At 36.1% G+C, this 18661-nt stretch overlaps 1 protein-coding gene across 1 annotated transcript in view; it reads right to left on the bottom strand.

Annotated features, from left to right (window-relative positions):
• The window catches only part of rmdn2 (regulator of microtubule dynamics 2), a 124505-nt gene that overhangs the window by 5485 nt on the left and 100359 nt on the right, over positions 1-18661 (bottom strand). The window contains exons 8-9 of the mRNA XM_079560597.1: positions 9817-9915; positions 1368-1421 (exon numbers count right to left, since the gene is read on the bottom strand). Coding sequence (XP_079416723.1) covers positions 1368-1421; positions 9817-9915 — 153 coding nt within the window. The remainder of the gene's footprint in view (positions 1-1367; positions 1422-9816; positions 9916-18661) is intronic.

The raw sequence follows: 18661 nt of genomic DNA, 5'->3' as shown, positions 1-18661 counted from the left end.
ATGATCACATAATTGTATAATAGAAATCGTGGACAAATACTCTATATATTAGCATTAGCTCGTTTTAAAGCCTCTTCTTCCCAACGCAATAATAGGCAAGTCTCTGCGACATTTACTCGCGGAGATATTCATTAAAGTCTGCGACAAAAATCCAGCAAAAAAGTGTCAAAAATCCAGAAAAAAAAGAAGAAAAAAAAACAGCAAAAAAAGAAAAAAAAAAGACAAAAATCCAGCAAAAAAAAATCCAACAAAAAAATGACAAAAAAACAGCAAAAAAATGACACAAATCCAGAAAAAAAGGGAAAAAAAACAGCAAAAAAAAGACAAAAATTCAGCAAAAAAGTGACACAAATCCAGCAAAAAAAAAAAAAAAGACAAAAATCCAGCAAAAAAATGACAAAAAACAACAACAAATGACAAAAATCCAGAAAAAAAGTGACAAAAATCCAGAAAATAAATAAATAAATAAAAAGACAAAAAAACAGCAAAAAAATGACAAAAAACAGCAAAAAAGTGACAAAAATCCAGCAAAAAAAGAAAAAAAAAAAAAGGAAAAAAAAGAAAAAAATCCAGCAAAAAAAATGACAAAAAACAGCAAAAAAATGACAAAAATCCATCAAAAAAAAGACAAAAATCAAGCACGGCGGCCCTGACATCGTGGACCTGGAAGGGTTTTAGCCTCTCTGTTATCTTAGCATTTTATCAATTAGCATTTGCCGTGACAAACTCGCTAATGTTAATATATAGAGTATTTGTCCATGATTTCTATTATACAATTATGTGATCATGTGACTACAATTTGAACAAGCCCATTGGATTCCTAGACACCCAAAACATGGGGTTAGAACCAAAGTGACTTGTCTAGGATGAATAATAAAGGAGGATCTCGCCACCCTCTTGGACGCCATCTTGAAAATGAGACCTTTCCAGTGGTCAGATTTTGGTAGACTTTTAGTATGTTAATAAGCACACCTGACCCTGACCTTTTGTAGCAATTTTTTTGGGGTCAAGCCATATTTTCAGCTGGCTATTTTGATAACTTCAATCATGTAAACATGGCTTTACGGGACAGAATGCAGCTGTGCTTAGTGTAGTGACTCATGTAATAATAAGTTGATCTTTATCTAGGCCTGGTGGCAACCTGGAAAAAGGCCAGATTGATAAACTAAATTTGATTTGATTAGCAGCAGCTGTATAAGTGGTTAGCGTGGCGGCTTTACTGAAGGAGGAACGCTCCAGGGTCAGTGGCTTTGTTGGTTTTCTGGTGAGGGGGTCCGAAATTATAAATAATTTCATGAAAACCTCCTTGGCATCCCTCAGGGCACCGTATTAGCGCCATTAAACTTTAACATTGATTGGATACTGACCTTTGCTAGATACACGTAGTTGAGTTTTGAATATCCCGGCTGGATCTCCTCGACCTGAAAAACATTACCAGAAGGTTATTACCAACAAGTGCCTTCGAGGAGCTTAGGATGTGTCCCGCCTGAACCGAGAGGATCTTTTTCCTCACGTCATCAGATTTTTTTCCCATCATTTTTTTGTTGGGTATTCCACTCATTTTTGTAACTTTTTTGTCATTTTATTGACAATTTTTTGTCATTTTTTGGTCAAATTTTTATCTCATTTTTGTATTTTTTTTGTCACATTTTTTGTCATTTTTTGTCACATTTTTATCACAATTTTGTCACATTTTTGTCATCTTTTTGTTAAATTTTTATCACAATTTTGTCACATTTTTGTAATTTTTGTAATTTTTTTGTCACATTATTGTCATTTTTTTGACAATTTTTTGTCATTTTTTTGTCAAATTTTTATCACAATTTTGTCACATTTTGTCATTTTTTTGTCACATTTCAGTTATTTATTTATTTTTTACATTTTTGTCATTTTTTTGGTCAAATTTTTGTCACAATTTTGTCACATTTTTGTTATTTTTTGTAATTTTTTTGTCACATTATTGTCATTTTTTTGACAATTTTTTGTCATTTTTTTGTCAAATTTTTATCACAATTTTGTCACATTTTGTTATTTTTGGTCAATTTTTTAATACAATTTTGTCACATTTTTGTCATTTTTTTGTAAGTTTTTAGTCACATTTCTGTCATTTTTTTTGTCACATTTTTGTCACAATTTTGTTACAATTTTGTGACATTTTTGTCATTTTTTCGTCAATTTTTGTCAATTTCTTGTGACATTTTTGTGACATTTTTGCCACTTTTTCATCAATTTTTCATCACATTTTTTGTTAATATTTTCGTCACTTTTTTGTCACATTTCCATCATTGTTTTCATCTCAGTTCTGTCGCTATTTTCACACCTTTTTTCCAGAAGCTTTTGGACTGGTGTGAAGCCAAACTGGAGAAAAAGTGCTCGGTTCAGGTGGGAGTTAAGGGGTTAAATCCTCGGCACACGGGCGGCCGGGAGCCGTGGAGTTCAGGTCTGTGCTTATATAAACAAATGAAACGTGGGAGCGCGGAGATTAACTTGTTTTAAATGCAGAGGGTTTGGCCCGAGTACGGCAGGTACAGGAGCGACCCGGAGGCATGGTGCAATTGAAAAGTCCTAGACAAACATGACGCGGGTGAAGCGGAGCATGCCCCATAAACAAAATATGCCGAACAATTAAAACAACACCGCTGCGAGCTTTCAAAAGGGATTTCAAGAAGAACATAGTTTGGAAATTTCCCCCACGTGCGCAACAGTAATTAGAATCAAGCACTTTTCAGCCTTTATGTTCTCTTAAGTTATGTAAATTACGGGACTTTTGCCGCTTTCATGTGGTTCGCTGGAAGTGAACGGTTGAAACCAAGAACTCGACTTTCTGGACTCGCGCCACAGAGCGAGCGATGTCGAACTGCAGCTCGGAAAAAGCGGCTCGAGGATGATGGCGGAGTGATTGTTTTATAGGCTGGAGGAGCTGTGTGATCCAGCCTTTATAAACATTAACCTCTTAACCCCCATGTGAACTGACCACATTTACCCCAGTCCAAAAGCTTCTGGAAAAAAATTGAGAAAATAGCAACAGAACTGAGATGAAAACAATGATGGAAATGTGACAAAAAAGTGAGAAAACATTGACACAAACATTTTTTCCTGTGGCAAAAATGGCACAGGAAATTGATAAAAAATGACCACAAAATGACAAAAATGTGACAAAAAAATGAACGAAAAAATGACAAAAATGTGATAAATTTGACAAAAAAATTTGACAAAAAATAAAAAAAATGTAAGAAAAAAATGTACGAAAAAATGTAAGAAAAAATGACAAAAAATGACAAAAAAGACAAAAAAAATTACAAAAAAAATTGAAAAAAAAAAATTGAAACAAATTGGAGAAAAAATGACAAAAATTTGATAAAAAATTGACGATTAAATGACAAAAATGTGACATAGAAATGACAAAAAAAATGATACAAATTTGAAAAAAAAAATACAAAAAATGGACGAAAAAAGGACTAAAAAAATTACAAAAAAAATACAAAAAAGTTACAAAAATGAGTTGAATACCCAACAAAAAAATGATGGAAAAAAATCTGATAACGTTAATTTGGGCCAGCCTGGCCCAAATTAACACAAACGCGACACTTCCACAAATACATAATGTGAACCTCTGACCCCCCGCCTTAACCGCCTTAACAGCTGAATCAGATAAAGGCGTAATTAGTGACTGACAGGAACGTATGAGATGGATTTTGTGTTAATTTCAACGTTTTTGGCCAAAACAAAATGTTTGATAAATGTTTGTAGAGGAGAGTGAGCAGCTACGTTAGCTACTGTTAATAACATATGAGCTTTACATTTCTTTTGAAAACGGTTAAGGCTATTCATCATTTTCAGGCGTACATAAAATGATCCTGCATTGAAGCATATTTGTCTGGATTAGTAAAGTCAAACATAAAAGTTTCAGTTGGGGGGGCCCAGGTGTGAGCGACTCCACCGCAGCTGTTTCCATAAACAGTTGAGCTGGTTGAGCTAGCTAGCTTTAGCTTCAGGTTAAACAGCGTAAAAGGTAAATAACTCCTGCCCACGAGTGCCGCATATCGGTGTTTACTTCCAGGGAAAAGTGTTTCCGGGTTCGTCCTGTTGTGTTGTGATTCTGTGCTGATGTTGTGTCGTTGAGCCTGACTGAGATCCTCGTAATAGAGTTCGGGAATGTCCACAGTTACCATGGAGATCCGCCATCTTTGCAGCTGTTGGCATACATTTCCATTGACTAACATTAGCTAAAAACAGTATAAAAAGTGGAGGAAAAAAACAGTGGAACAGCTCTGTTAGCTTCTGAGTTACTGCTGGTAAATACATCTAACACACTGTGGTGTCCAAGTGTTTTAATGTGAACAATAACAGTATTTTCACTTTTAAAATCTCCATTAGTTTGCAATGGCTGCTAATCCCATAATGCTTAGCGATATGACATCACATTCTCTCGAACTCTATACACTGCAAAAAGTATTTAACTAGATCAGTATAAACATCTCAATTTGAGCATAATAATCCAAATTTTAGCTGTTTTGACTAGTTAAGAAGTTCTTGGGTATTTGTCCTAGATTATTTCACTTGTTCTGAGATGTTTCTGACTCGTTTCGATACATTTCGTCCTTATTTCAGGTCATTTTCTTTGCCAATGGGGAAAGAAAAACGGTCTTATCTCATTGGCAATTTTACTTTCTTATTTCAAGCGAGATTTACCCTAGAACTGGTCTGAAATGTCCTCAAACAAGCAAAGTAAACTTGGTCCGATCAGGAAAAGTGTCTAAATGAGTGAAAACCGCTCAAAACAAGATACATTTCCTCAATTCAGGTCATTTAAGCCAATGCTTGATATTCACTTTTTGTAGTGTAGCTGCGGAGAATGACTCGCTCTGAGACCAGCCTTCAGTGACCGGCTAATAACCCACACAAAATAGTACCGTAGTCTGGCAGATTTAGTGAGTTTAGTCAATGAAAAAAACATGTATTATAAATGTTAGGTTTGTGGGACCCTGGTATAAGCGGATTAAACAACGAGGAGCCGCGTTAGACGTTATAATGTACTGTGTCGGGCGTTAGAACCGTCTAATGCGGCTCCGAGTTGTTTAATCCTTACTTAAATGCAGAGGGTTTGGCCTGTGAACGGAGGCGTGTGCATTCGTCTGCGGCTCTGACTTCGCGCGGTGCACCAGATCTTTTCTCCAGTTTGGCTTTACCCCAGTCCAAAAGCTTCTGGAAAAAAGGTGAGGAAATAGTGACAGAACTGAGACGAAAACAATGATGGAAATGTGACAAAAAAGTGAGAAAACGTTGACAAAAAAGTGACGAAAAATGGACGAAAAAATGACAAAAATGTGATAAAATTTGACAAAAAAAATTGACAAAAAATGAAAAAAAATGAAAAAATGTGAGAAAAAAATGACTACAATATGACAAAAAAAAAATTTACACAAAAATTTGAAAAAAAAAAAAATATATTTTTTTTGTTGAAAAAATGACAAAGAATGACAAAATTTTAGAAAAAAATGACAATAAAATGACAAAAATGTGACAAAAAAATGACAAAAATGTGACAAAAAAATGACAATAAAATGATAAAATTTGAAAAAAAAAATGGTACAAAAAATTGACGAAAAAAGGACAAAAAAAAAGACAAAAAAAATGACTAAAAAATGACAAAAAATGACAAAAAAAAATGATGAAAAATTGATGAAAAATCGGCAAAAATGTCACAGGAAATTGACAAAAAAATGACAAAAAAATGATAAAATTTGAAAAAAAATGGTACAAAAAATTGACGAAAAAAGGACAAAAAAAGACAAAAAAAATGACTAAAAAATCACAAAAAAATCACAAAAATGTGACAAAAAAATGGACGAAAAAATGACTAAAATTTGATAAACAAACAAGCAAAGCGAACTTGGTCCGATCAGGAAAAGTGTCAAGACAAAACAAGAAACATTTCCTCAATTCAGGTCATTTAAGCCAATGCTTGATATTCACTTTTTGTAGTGTAGCTGCGGAGAATGACTCGCTCTGAGACCAGCCTTCAGTGACCGGCTAATAACCCACAGAAAATAGTCCCGTAGTCTGGCAGATTTAGTGAGTTTAGTCAATGAAAAAAACATGTATTATAAATGTTTTACGTTTGTGGGACCCTGGTATAAGCGGATTAAACAACGAGGAGCCGCGTTAGACGTTATAATGCAGGAGGAACAACACTGTGTCGGGCGTTAGAACCGTCTAACGCGGCTCCTCGTTGTTTAATCCTTACTTAAATGCAGAGGGTTTGGCCTGTGAACGGAGGCGTGTGCATTCGTCTGCGGCTCTGACTTCGCGCGGTGCACCAGATCTTTTCTCCAGTTTGGCTTTACCCCAGTCCAAAAGCTTCTGGAAAAAAGGTGAGGAAATAGTGACAGAACTGAGACGAAAACAATGATGGAAATGTGACAAAAAAGTGAGAAAACGTTGACAAAAAAGTGACGAAAAATGGACGAAAAAATGACAAAAATGTGATAAAATTTGACAAAAAAAATTGACAAAAAATGAAAAAAAATGAAAAAATGTGAGAAAAAAATGACTACAATATGACAAAAAAAAAATTTACACAAAAATTTGAAAAAAAAAAAAATATATTTTTTTTGTTGAAAAAATGACAAAGAATGACAAAATTTTAGAAAAAAATGACAATAAAATGACAAAAATGTGACAAAAAAATGACAAAAATGTGACAAAAAAATGACAATAAAATGATAAAATTTGAAAAAAAAAATGGTACAAAAAATGGACGAAAAAAGGACAAAAAAAAAGACAAAAAAAATGACTAAAAAATGACAAAAAATGACAAAAAAAAATGATGAAAAATTGATGAAAAATCGGCAAAAATGTCACAGGAAATTGACAAAAAAATGACAAAAAAATGATAAAATTTGAAAAAAAATGGTACAAAAAATTGACGAAAAAAGGACAAAAAAAGACAAAAAAAATGACTAAAAAATCACAAAAAAATCACAAAAATGTGACAAAAAAATGGACGAAAAAATGACTAAAATTTGATAAACAAACAAGCAAAGCGAACTTGGTCCGATCAGGAAAAGTGTCAAGACAAAACAAGAAACATTTCCTCAATTCAGGTCATTTAAGCCAATGCTTGATATTCACTTTTTGTAGTGTAGCTGCGGAGAATGACTCGCTCTGAGACCAGCCTTCAGTGACCGGCTAATAACCCACAGAAAATAGTCCCGTAGTCTGGCAGATTTAGTGAGTTTAGTCAATGAAAAAAACATGTATTATAAATGTTTTACGTTTGTGGGACCCTGGTATAAGCGGATTAAACAACGAGGAGCCGCGTTAGACGTTATAATGCAGGAGGAACAACACTGTGTCGGGCGTTAGAACCGTCTAACGCGGCTCCTCGTTGTTTAATCCTTACTTAAATGCAGAGGGTTTGGCCTGTGAACGGAGGCGTGTGCATTCGTCTGCGGCTCTGACTTCGCGCGGTGCACCAGATCTTTTCTCCAGTTTGGCTTTACCCCAGTCCAAAAGCTTCTGGAAAAAAGGTGAGGAAATAGTGACAGAACTGAGACGAAAACAATGATGGAAATGTGACAAAAAAGTGAGAAAACGTTGACAAAAAAGTGACGAAAAATGGACGAAAAAATGACAAAAATGTGATAAAATTTGACAAAAAAAATTGACAAAAAATGAAAAAAAATGAAAAAATGTGAGAAAAAAATGACTACAATATGACAAAAAAAAAATTTACACAAAAATTTGAAAAAAAAAAAAAAAAAATTTTTTTTTTGAAAAAATGACAAAGAATGACAAAATTTTAGAAAAAAATGACAATAAAATGACAAAAATGTGACAAAAAAATGACAATAAAATGATAAAATTTGAAAAAAAAAATGGTACAAAAAATGGACGAAAAAAGGACAAAAAAAAAGACAAAAAAAATGACTAAAAAATGACAAAAAATGACAAAAAAAATGATGAAAAATTGATGAAAAATCGGCAAAAATGTCACAGGAAATTGACAAAAAAATGACAAAAAAATGATAAAATTTGAAAAAAAATGGTACAAAAAATGGACGAAAAAAGGACAAAAAAAGACAAAAAAAATGACTAAAAAATCACAAAAAAATGACAAAAATGTGACAAAAAAATGGACGAAAAAATGACTAAAATTTGATAAACAAACAAGCAAAGCGAACTTGGTCCGATCAGGAAAAGTGTCAAGACAAAACAAGAAACATTTCCTCAATTCAGGTCATTTAAGCCAATGCTTGATATTCACTTTTTGTAGTGTAGCTGCGGAGAATGACTCGCTCTGAGACCAGCCTTCAGTGACCGGCTAATAACCCACAGAAAATAGTCCCGTAGTCTGGCAGATTTAGTGAGTTTAGTCAATGAAAAAAACATGTATTATAAATGTTTTACGTTTGTGGGACCCTGGTATAAGCGGATTAAACAACGAGGAGCCGCGTTAGACGTTATAATGCAGGAGGAACAACACTGTGTCGGGCGTTAGAACCGTCTAACGCGGCTCCTCGTTGTTTAATCCTTACTTAAATGCAGAGGGTTTGGCCTGTGAACGGAGGCGTGTGCATTCGTCTGCGGCTCTGACTTCGCGCGGTGCACCAGATCTTTTCTCCAGTTTGGCTTTACCCCAGTCCAAAAGCTTCTGGAAAAAAGGTGAGGAAATAGTGACAGAACTGAGACGAAAACAATGATGGAAATGTGACAAAAAAGTGAGAAAACGTTGACAAAAAAGTGACGAAAAATGGACGAAAAAATGACAAAAATGTGATAAAATTTGACAAAAAAAATTGACAAAAAATGAAAAAAAATGAAAAAATGTGAGAAAAAAATGACTACAATATGACAAAAAAAAATTTACACAAAAATTTGAAAAAAAAAAAAAAAAATTTTTTTTTTTGAAAAAATGACAAAGAATGACAAAATTTTAGAAAAAAATGACAATAAAATGACAAAAATGTGACAAAAAAATGACAATAAAATGATAAAATTTGAAAAAAAAAATGGTACAAAAAATGGACGAAAAAAGGACAAAAAAAAAGACAAAAAAAATGACTAAAAAATGACAAAAAATGACAAAAAAAATGATGAAAAATTGATGAAAAATCGGCAAAAATGTCACAGGAAATTGACAAAAAAATGACAAAAAAATGATAAAATTTGAAAAAAAATGGTACAAAAAATTGACGAAAAAAGGACAAAAAAAGACAAAAAAAATGACTAAAAAATCACAAAAAAATGACAAAAATGTGACAAAAAAATGGACGAAAAAATGACTAAAATTTGATAAACAAACAAGCAAAGCGAACTTGGTCCGATCAGGAAAAGTGTCAAGACAAAACAAGAAACATTTCCTCAATTCAGGTCATTTAAGCCAATGCTTGATATTCACTTTTTGTAGTGTAGCTGCGGAGAATGACTCGCTCTGAGACCAGCCTTCAGTGACCGGCTAATAACCCACAGAAAATAGTCCCGTAGTCTGGCAGATTTAGTGAGTTTAGTCAATGAAAAAAACATGTATTATAAATGTTTTACGTTTGTGGGACCCTGGTATAAGCGGATTAAACAACGAGGAGCCGCGTTAGACGTTATAATGTACTGTGTCGGGCGTTAGAACCGTCTAACGCGGCTCCTCGTTGTTTAATCCTTACTTAAATGCAGAGGGTTTGGCCTGTGAACGGAGGCGTGTGCATTCGTCTGCGGCTCTGACTTTCGCGGTGCACCAGATCTTTCGGTCGTCTGCAGAAAGAGCCAAAGAGGTCGACCTGCCCTTCCACCCCGACGATGTGACGGACTGGCGTGTACCTTTAAGAAGTTCTTGAGCGCGTCTTCCACGGAGGCACTGGGGGGCTCCCCGAACAACGTGGCAGCCACTTTCCTCTCGAGCCACGACAGCTGAGCCACCTGCGGAACAAAACAAATGTGTCAAAAGTGTCAAGGCACCAGACCGCGCGCCGATCCGGTGTCAAAAGAACAATCCGGCTCCGCTCGAGCACTAGGTCATGTTTTGAAATTAAATGACGCAGCATAATCTTCCCTTGAATCAATACCTCACTGCTCTCGACGGGATATGTTACGGATCGCCTTCCCCTTGTGCATCCAGGATGGAAAATTACACCAAACCCCGATCAATACGAGGAAATTAGAATAACACAATTTAAATTTCTTGTGCATTGACAATGAAAGGAACAGAGCCGTGGGAAGATGTTTTAGTTCGGGGGCGCTGAGGGACAGAATTTACCCCCAAATTACTTTTTCTGTGCATGAATCCTATTTGTTAACCTCTTAACTCCCGCCTGAACCGAGAGCATTTTCTCCAGTTCAGCTTTACCCAAATCCTGTAGGCAAGTGTAACATTTGAAAGCTAAGATTTACAAAACTAAATTGATCTTTTTCCTCACATCAAGATTTTTTTTCATCACTTTTTTTGTTGGGCGGTCGTCTCATTTTTGTCAAATTTTCGTGACTTTTTTGTCACTTTTTCGTCAAATTATTCGCAGTTTTTGGTCAAATTCTTATAACTTTTTCGTCCATTTTTTTCTCCATTTTTCGTCCATTTTTTCTCAGTTTTTTCTTCATTTTTGGTCCATTTTTGTCATTTTTTGTAAATTTTTTGTCACTTTTTCGTCAAATTATTTGCATTTTTTGGTCAAAATCTTATCACTTTTTCTAAATTTTCCGTCCATTTTTTCTCAATTTTTCGTCAAATATTTCTCACATTTTTGTAAATTTTTTCTCAATTTTTCGTCCATTTTTTCTCAATTTTTCGTCAAATTCTTATCCCTTTTTCGTCCATTTTTTCTCAATTTTTCGTCCATTTTTTTTTTCAATTTTTAGTCAAATTTTTCTCACTTTTTTGTTAATTTTTTCTCAATTTTTCCGCAATTTTTTCTCAATTTTTCGTCAAATTCTTATCACTTCTTCATCCATTTTTTTCTCAATTTTTAGTCAAATTTTTCTCAGTTTTTTCATTTTTTGTCCATTTTTGTCATTTTTTTGTAATTTTTTTGTCACTTTTTCGTCAAATTATTCGCATTTTTTGGTCAAAATCTTATCACTTTTTCTAAATTTTCCGTCCATTTTTTCTCAATTTTAGTCAATTTTTTCTCACTTTTTCGTCCATTTTTTCTCAATTTTTTGTCCATTTTTTCTCAATTTTTCTTCAAATTTTCCTCACTTCTTCGTCAATGTTTTCTCACTTTTTTCACATTTTCATCCTTGTTTTCGTCTCAGTTTTGTTGCTATTTTCACACCTTTTTTCCAGAAGCTTTTGGATTGGGGTAAAGCTGGAGAAAATGTGCTCGGTTCAGGTGGGAGTTAAGGGGTTAATACTGCCTGCAGTTCACACACTATCCACCGGGGGGTGCTGCAGCGCCCTCAGCACCCTGGGTCAACTCAACAAAAGAATGACAAAAATTCAACAAAAATGTGACAAAAATTCAACAAAAAAAATGACAAAAATTCAACAAAAAAATGACAAAAATTCAAAAAAAAAAATGACAAAAAATCAACCAAAAACTGACTAAAATTCAACAAAAATGTGACAAAAATGTGACAAAATTTAAACAAAATTTCAACAAAAAAATTACGAAAATTCAACAAAAATTCAACAAAAAAATGACAAAAATTCAACAAAAATGTGACAAAAATTCAACAAAAAAAGGACAAAAATTCAACAAAAATGTGACAAAAATTCAACAAAAATGTGACAAAAATTCAACAAAAATGTGACCAAAAAAAAAAACATTAAAAAAGGTGACACAACACAGCAACAATGTGAGGAAAAAGATCAGTTTTGTGGTTCTTAGCTTTCAAATGAGCTGTTACACAGACCAATATAATGGCCAAAGGGGACAGAATGCATTTGGTTTAGGCGGGTGGTAAGAGGTTTAAGCCTGGCTCCAGTCTGTGAGGAGTGAAAGATTTTTAATCACACAGTTTTTGTTGTTGTTGTAAATATTTGGAAAGTTTTAGCTTTGGACATTGATTGACAGGCCCCACACTGGAAAAAATCAAATCTTATATTAGAAAAAAATGACTTAAAAGTGATTGAAATAAGACTTTTAATGCTGATTTGACTCATCTTGAAATGAGATGCCGATGGAACTAGACATATTTTTCTTGTCTTTGACTATTTTGTCTCATTTAAAGTTTTTTTTGTCTGATTTTAAGCTTCAAGTTAATTTGTCTTATTTTACGCAAATCCATTGGCATTCCTATTTCAAGACGAGGTCCAAACCGTATCAAAATCAGCATTTGTGCGTGCGCTCAGTCACGCAAAACGACCAGAGATGTTGTTAGCATTTGGATTCTTCCAGCATATTCCTATAGCTCCAAACGGGGTGAAGTTAGAAGCGACCACGCTCTTCCACAGGTACACATCAACTCGTCTGAGCTCAGGTAAGAACATGTCTCAGTCTGGAAAAAACGTGGCCTGTTCCTTTAACTTCTGTGACTGAACTGAGAAGAAGCTTCTGTGAGTAGAAGCAAAACATCCTGAACTTTACCAAAACCCAGCCCAGTCGATGATTTAGCCTTTCTAAGATGGACAAATGAGAGCCTTCACAAACATCTAATATACTGTGTGTCTATGGGTTTGACTCCCATCATCAATACGATACAAACGCCACAGTGTGACATCGCTTAAACTAATCAAAACAATGCCACAGTAAATGCTGTGATCAAAGCTAAACAATGTCAAATGAAATATTACCACGTGTGCTTATATTTATTTATTTATATTTATTTGATACATACAAGGACCGAGACGTTGCCCGACATGGCGCAGCCGGGGCCCCACCCTGGAGCCAGACCTGGGGTTGGGGCCCGAACGCGAGCGTCTGGTGGCCGGGTCTCTGCCCACGGGGCCCGGCCGGGCACAGCCCGAAGGGACGACGTGGACCCGCCCCTCTTGTGGACCCACCACCCGCAGAGGGATCTGTAGGGGTCGGGTGCGGAGAGGACTGGGCAGCGGTCAGACTCAGGTGCCTCGACGACCTGGTCCACATGCACAGCTTCTGGCGTTCAGGACTTGAAACGTCACTTCGCTGGGGGGGAGGAGCCTGAGCTTGTGCGGGAGGTTGAGAGATACCGACTAGATGTAGTCGGGCTCACCTCCACGCACAGCTTGGGTTCCGGATCCCAACTCCTGGAGAGAGGCTGGACTCTGCTGACCTCGACTGGGGACTCCTTCGTCGGGCGGTGGAAGGAGGACTTCGAGGACCTCCTCAATCCCACCGTCACGTCTTCCGATGGGGAAGCAGAGGCTGAGGACTCGGGGGTGGGCTCGTCCATCACCGGGGCTGAAGTCACCGAGGTGGTGAGAAAGCTCCTCAGTGGCTGCGGGGGTGGATGAGATTCGCCCTGAGTACCTTAAGTCTCTGGATGTTGTAGGACTGTCTTGGCTGACACGTCTCTGCAACATCGCGTGGCGGTCGGGGACAGTGCCCCTGGACTGGCAGACCGGGGTGGTGGTCCCTCTCTTTAAGAAGGGGGATCAGAGGGTCGGGATCACACTCCTCAGCCTCCCCGGTAAGGTCTACTCCAGGGTGCTGGAGAGGAGGATCCGGCCGATAGTTGAACCTCGGATCCAGGAGGAACAATGTGGTTTTCGTCCTGGTCGTGGCACACTGGACCAGCTCTATACCCTTCATCGGGTGCTCGAGGGTTCGTGGGAGTTCGCCCAACCAGTCCACATGTGTTTTGTGGATCTGGAGAAGGCGTTCGACCGCGTCCCTCGTGGTTCAGTCCTTCAGCTGCTCTGGGGCGGTTTGCAGCCGAGTGTGTAGCGGCCGGGATGAGGATCAGCACCTCCAAATCCGAGGCCATGGTTCTCCACCAGAAAAAGGTGGCTTCCCCTCTACAGGTCGGTGGGGAGTCCTTACCTCAAGTGGAGGAGTTCAAGTATCTCGGGGTCTTGTTCACGCCTATTATGCAGATTGCCTGATATTCTTCATATTCACAAGAGAATCGTTTGCGCTGTTCGAGACACACACAGAGTTCAGAGCAGAGAAACTTGATTCTTGAACATTTATTAAAAATGGCAAAGAAATGACAAAAAAATGGAAAAAAATGGACAAAAAAACGACAAAAAAACGACAAAAAAACAGACAAAAAAAAGGACAAAAAAGTTACAAAGAGTGAGAAAACTTTGACAAAAAAGTGCCAAAAAAATTGACAAAAATGTGACAAAAATGTGACAAAAATGTGACAAAAATGTGACAAAAATATGACAAAAAAAGACAAAAAATTGACAAAATGACAAAAAAATGACAAAAAAATGACAAAAAATGACAAAAAATGACAAAGAAATGACAAAAAAATGACAAAAAATTGACAAAGAAATGACAAAAAAATGACAAAAAAAAGTTACAAAGAGTGAGAAAACTTTGACAAAAAAGTGCCAAAAAAATTGACAAAAATGTGACAAAAAAAAGACAAAAAAAGACAAAAAATGACAAAAAATGACAAAAAAAATGACCAAAAATGACAAAAAAAGACAAAAAAAGACAAAAAAATGACAAAAAAATGACAAAAAAGACAAAAAATTGACAAAAAAAATTGACAAAAAAATACAAAAATGTGACAAAAATGTGACCAAAAAAAGACAAAAAAGTTACAAAAATGAGTTGAATACCCCCCCCCCCCCAAAAAAAAAAAAAAGATAGAAAAATGATGTGAGGAAAAAGATCCATTTAGATGAGTTTTTGTAGCTCTTAGCTTTCAAATGAGGCGTTATTTATGCAGGAGCTAAAGCCTGACTTTCGATTCGATAAAGAAGCTCAGGCAGCAGGATAATGGCCAGGAAAGGCCCAGGTCAAGAATGTAATACACAACTCTGCCCCAGTGATCAGACTGCAGCCTAATTGTAGGTGTAGCGTTGCTTTCGCGTCATCACGACCGCTGGCTCTATGCACACAGTGGAGCATTGTTAGCTGCAGAGCGGGACGGCCCGGAACGCTTTATGTGGGAAAATATCGGGTGTTGCAGGAAAAAGACACAAAAACAACACTGTCTCTTGCAACTTGCCCTTTTAGTTTGGATCATACGGGCTGCAAAATGAGGCACGGTTTAGCCCCTGAACTCCCACCTGAACCGAGTAGATTTTCTCCAGTTTGGCTTTACCCCAATCCAAAAGCTTCTGGGAAAAATAGTGACAGAACTGAGACGAAAACACTGATGACGGTGTGACAAAAAAGTGAGAAAACGTTGACAAAAAAGTGCCAAAAAAAAGACAAAAAATTGACAAAAAATGGACAAAAAAAATGACATAAAATTGACAAAGAAATGACAAAAAACGACAAAAAACGACAAAAATGTGACAAAAAAAGACAAAAAATTGACAAAAATTGACAAAGAAATTACAGAAAAATGACAAAAAATTGACAAAAAATGACAAAAAATGACAAAAAAATTGACAAAGAAATGACAAAAATTGACAAAGAAATGACAAAAATTGACAAAGAAATGACAAAAAATTGACAAAAAATGACAAAAAATGACAAAAAAAAATTGACAAAGAAATGACAAAAAAATGGAAAAAAAAATTGACGAAGAAATGACAAAAAAATGACAAAAAATGGACAAAGAAATGACAAAAAATTGGAAAAAAAAATTGACGAAGAAATGACAAAAAAATGACTAAAAATGGACAAAGAAATGACAAAAAATTGACCAAAATGTGACAAAAATGTGACCAAAAAAAGACAAAAAATTGACCAAAAAATTGACCAAAATGTGACAAAAAAAGACAAAAAATTGACAAAAATTGACAAAGAAATGACAAAAATATGACAAAAAAAAGACAAAAAATTGACAAAAATTGACAAAAATTGACAAAAAAGACAAAAAAAAGAAATGACAAAAAAAAGATATGACAAAAAAATGACAAAAAAATGACAAAAAAAGGTACAAAAATGAGTTGAATACCCCCCCAAAAAAAGATGGAAAAATGATGTGAGGAAAAAGATCCATTTAGATGAGTTTTGTAGGTCTTAGCTTTCAAATGAGGTGTTACACTGGCCTACAGGATTTGGGTAAAGCTGAACTGGAGAAAACGCTCTCGGTTCAGGCGGGAGTTAAGATATTTGTAACATACAAATATCCGATCTAAAGGCAATATCACAATAATCTGACATTCTTCCAAGCTGCTCAGCCCTAAATGTAACCAGAGTTTCCTTTCCTTTCGGGCTCTGACTTTGACGAACAGACGCAGAAACAACAGGGTTCACGCTCACTGAGAGAGATCGACTTACACAAAATCACCTGGAAGAGCCTGCCAGGAACAGAGACGCGGCGAGCGGAATAACAGATCACTGACTGAGGAGGAGGAGGAGGAGGAGGAGGAGGAGGAGGAGGAGGAGGAAGAGGAGGAGAAGGAGAAGAAGAAGAAGGAGGAGGAGGAGGGAGAGGAGGAGGAGGAGAAGGAAAAGGAGGAGGAGGAGGAGGGAGAGGAGGAGGAGGAGAAGGAGGAGGAGGAGGAGGAGGAGGAGGAGAAGAAGGAGAAAAAGAAGGAGGAGGAGGAGGAGAAGAAGGAGAAAAAGAAGAAAGAGGAGGAGGAGAAGAAGGAGAAAAAGAAGAGGAAGAAGAAGAAAAAGGAGAAGGAGAAGGAGAAAGAGAAAGAGAAGAAGAACAGCTTTCGCGACTGCACACGCAAGGCCGTGGGAACCCAGGGTGCTGAGGGGGCTGCAGCACCCCCTGGTGGATAGTTTATGAAAAATGAAGGTTGTAGTAAGTTGCTGGTATAACAATTATTATTATTTTCAGCTGCAAAAACAGCCAAATTCAGTTGAATTGTTGCTCAATAAAAGCTTTACTCAATTCTTCTTTTGTCTCACTCCCATTTCTTCTTAGAACCTTGATAAGATCCAACCACGCAAAACGTGATTTCACCATTTTCCAACTGTATTAACGTGGATATACTGTAATAAAAACATTTTGCAGTATAAGTTGAAGGTCCTAATCACATTTTAGGGCTGAAAATGGCGGCTGTGACCTCCTGCAGAGCTTTCTGTGTGAACAACCCCTGACGAAAACCAAACCGCGGGGGAAAAGCTGAACATGGAGAGAATGAGAGGAAATGTGGGCGGTGTTTGAAAAAGCCATAAATTCACAGATAAGAGAGACTCGCTGGACATTTTACACAGATTAATGAGCTGGTTGTTTCTGCTTCGAGGCTCAATGACAAAATGCTGCTGTAACAGTTTCACGGGAGGTTTGAAACAGGATCTGTCTGGAGAAGCGTTCAAAGCTTGACCGGGAAGAGTAAAGCTATTTTATCAAACCTCGTCCTCCAACCAAAGGATTGTCAGCTTGTGATATTTTGCCACAGACTTCGGTTATAATGCATCAAATTAAAACAAAAAAGAAAGAAATGTACAAATGAAATTGTGTCAAAGCACGACTCGAGGCGTTTACAGAGAGCAGCAGGTTATGTGTAATGCTTTTTATGGCCTAATGCAATATTAGAATTAACCTCTTAACTCCCACCTGAACGGATCCCATTTTCTCCAGTTTGGCTTTACCCTAATCAGAAAGATTCTTGGGGAAAGAAGCACCAAAACAGCCACAAAAAATGAGAAGAAAACAAGGATGTAAACGCAACAGAAATGTGACAAAAACTCAACCAAAGAGTGAGAAAAAATTCAAGAAAAATGTGACAAAAATTCAACAAAAATGTGACAAAAATTTAACAAAAATGTGACAAAAATTCAACAAAAATTCACCAAAATTCAACAAAAATGTGACAAAAATTCAACAAAAATTCAACAAAAATGTGACACAAATTCAACAAAAATTCAACAAAAATGTGACAAAAATTCAACAAAAATTCAACAAAAATGTGACAAAAATGTGACAAAAATTCAACAAAAATGTGACAAAAATTCAACAAAAATGTGACAAAAATGTGACAAAAACTCAACCAAAGAGTGAGAAAAAATTCAAGAAAAATGTGACAAAAATTCAAGAAAAATGTGACAAAAATTCAAGAAAAATGTGACAAAAATTCAACAAAAATGTGACAAAAATTTAACAAAAATGTGACAAAAATTCAACAAAAATTCACCAAAATTCAACAAAAATGTGACAAAAATGTGACAAAAATTTGACAAAAATGTGACCAAAATTCAACAAAAATTCAACAAAAATGTGACAAAAATTCAACACAAATTCAACAAAAATTCAACAAAAATTCAACAAAAATGTGAGAAAAATTCAACAAAAATGTGACAAAAACTCAACAAAAATGTGACAAAAATTCAACAAAATTGTCACAAAAATTCTACAAAAATGTGACAAAAATCCAACAAAAAATTGACAAAAATTCAACAAAAACTCAACAAAATTGTGACAAAAAATGAAAAAAAGAAAGAAAAAAAAACATACAAAAGGTGACACGACACAGCAACAACGCGAGGAAAAAGATCAGTTTTGTGGGTCTTAGCTTTCAAATGAGGTGTTACACAGGCCTATATAAATAGCTACAGCCAAAGAGGACAGAATGCATTTGGTTTAGGCGGGTGGCAAGAGCTTAATCAATTACAGTAAAAGGCAAGAGTGTAGATAAAATACTTTCAGTCACGTGCTCGGGCAAAAAGAGCTGTTTTCAGCCTGGATTTGAACAGTGTCAGAGTTGAGGCCTGTCTCACAT

The sequence above is a fragment of the Gobius niger genome (assembly GCF_951799975.1).
Source record: "Gobius niger genome assembly, chromosome: 7".
Lineage (NCBI taxonomy): Eukaryota > Metazoa > Chordata > Actinopteri > Gobiiformes > Gobiidae > Gobius > Gobius niger.
Note: the sequence above shows the minus strand (reverse complement) of the source record. Positions and strands in the feature narration are given on the sequence as shown.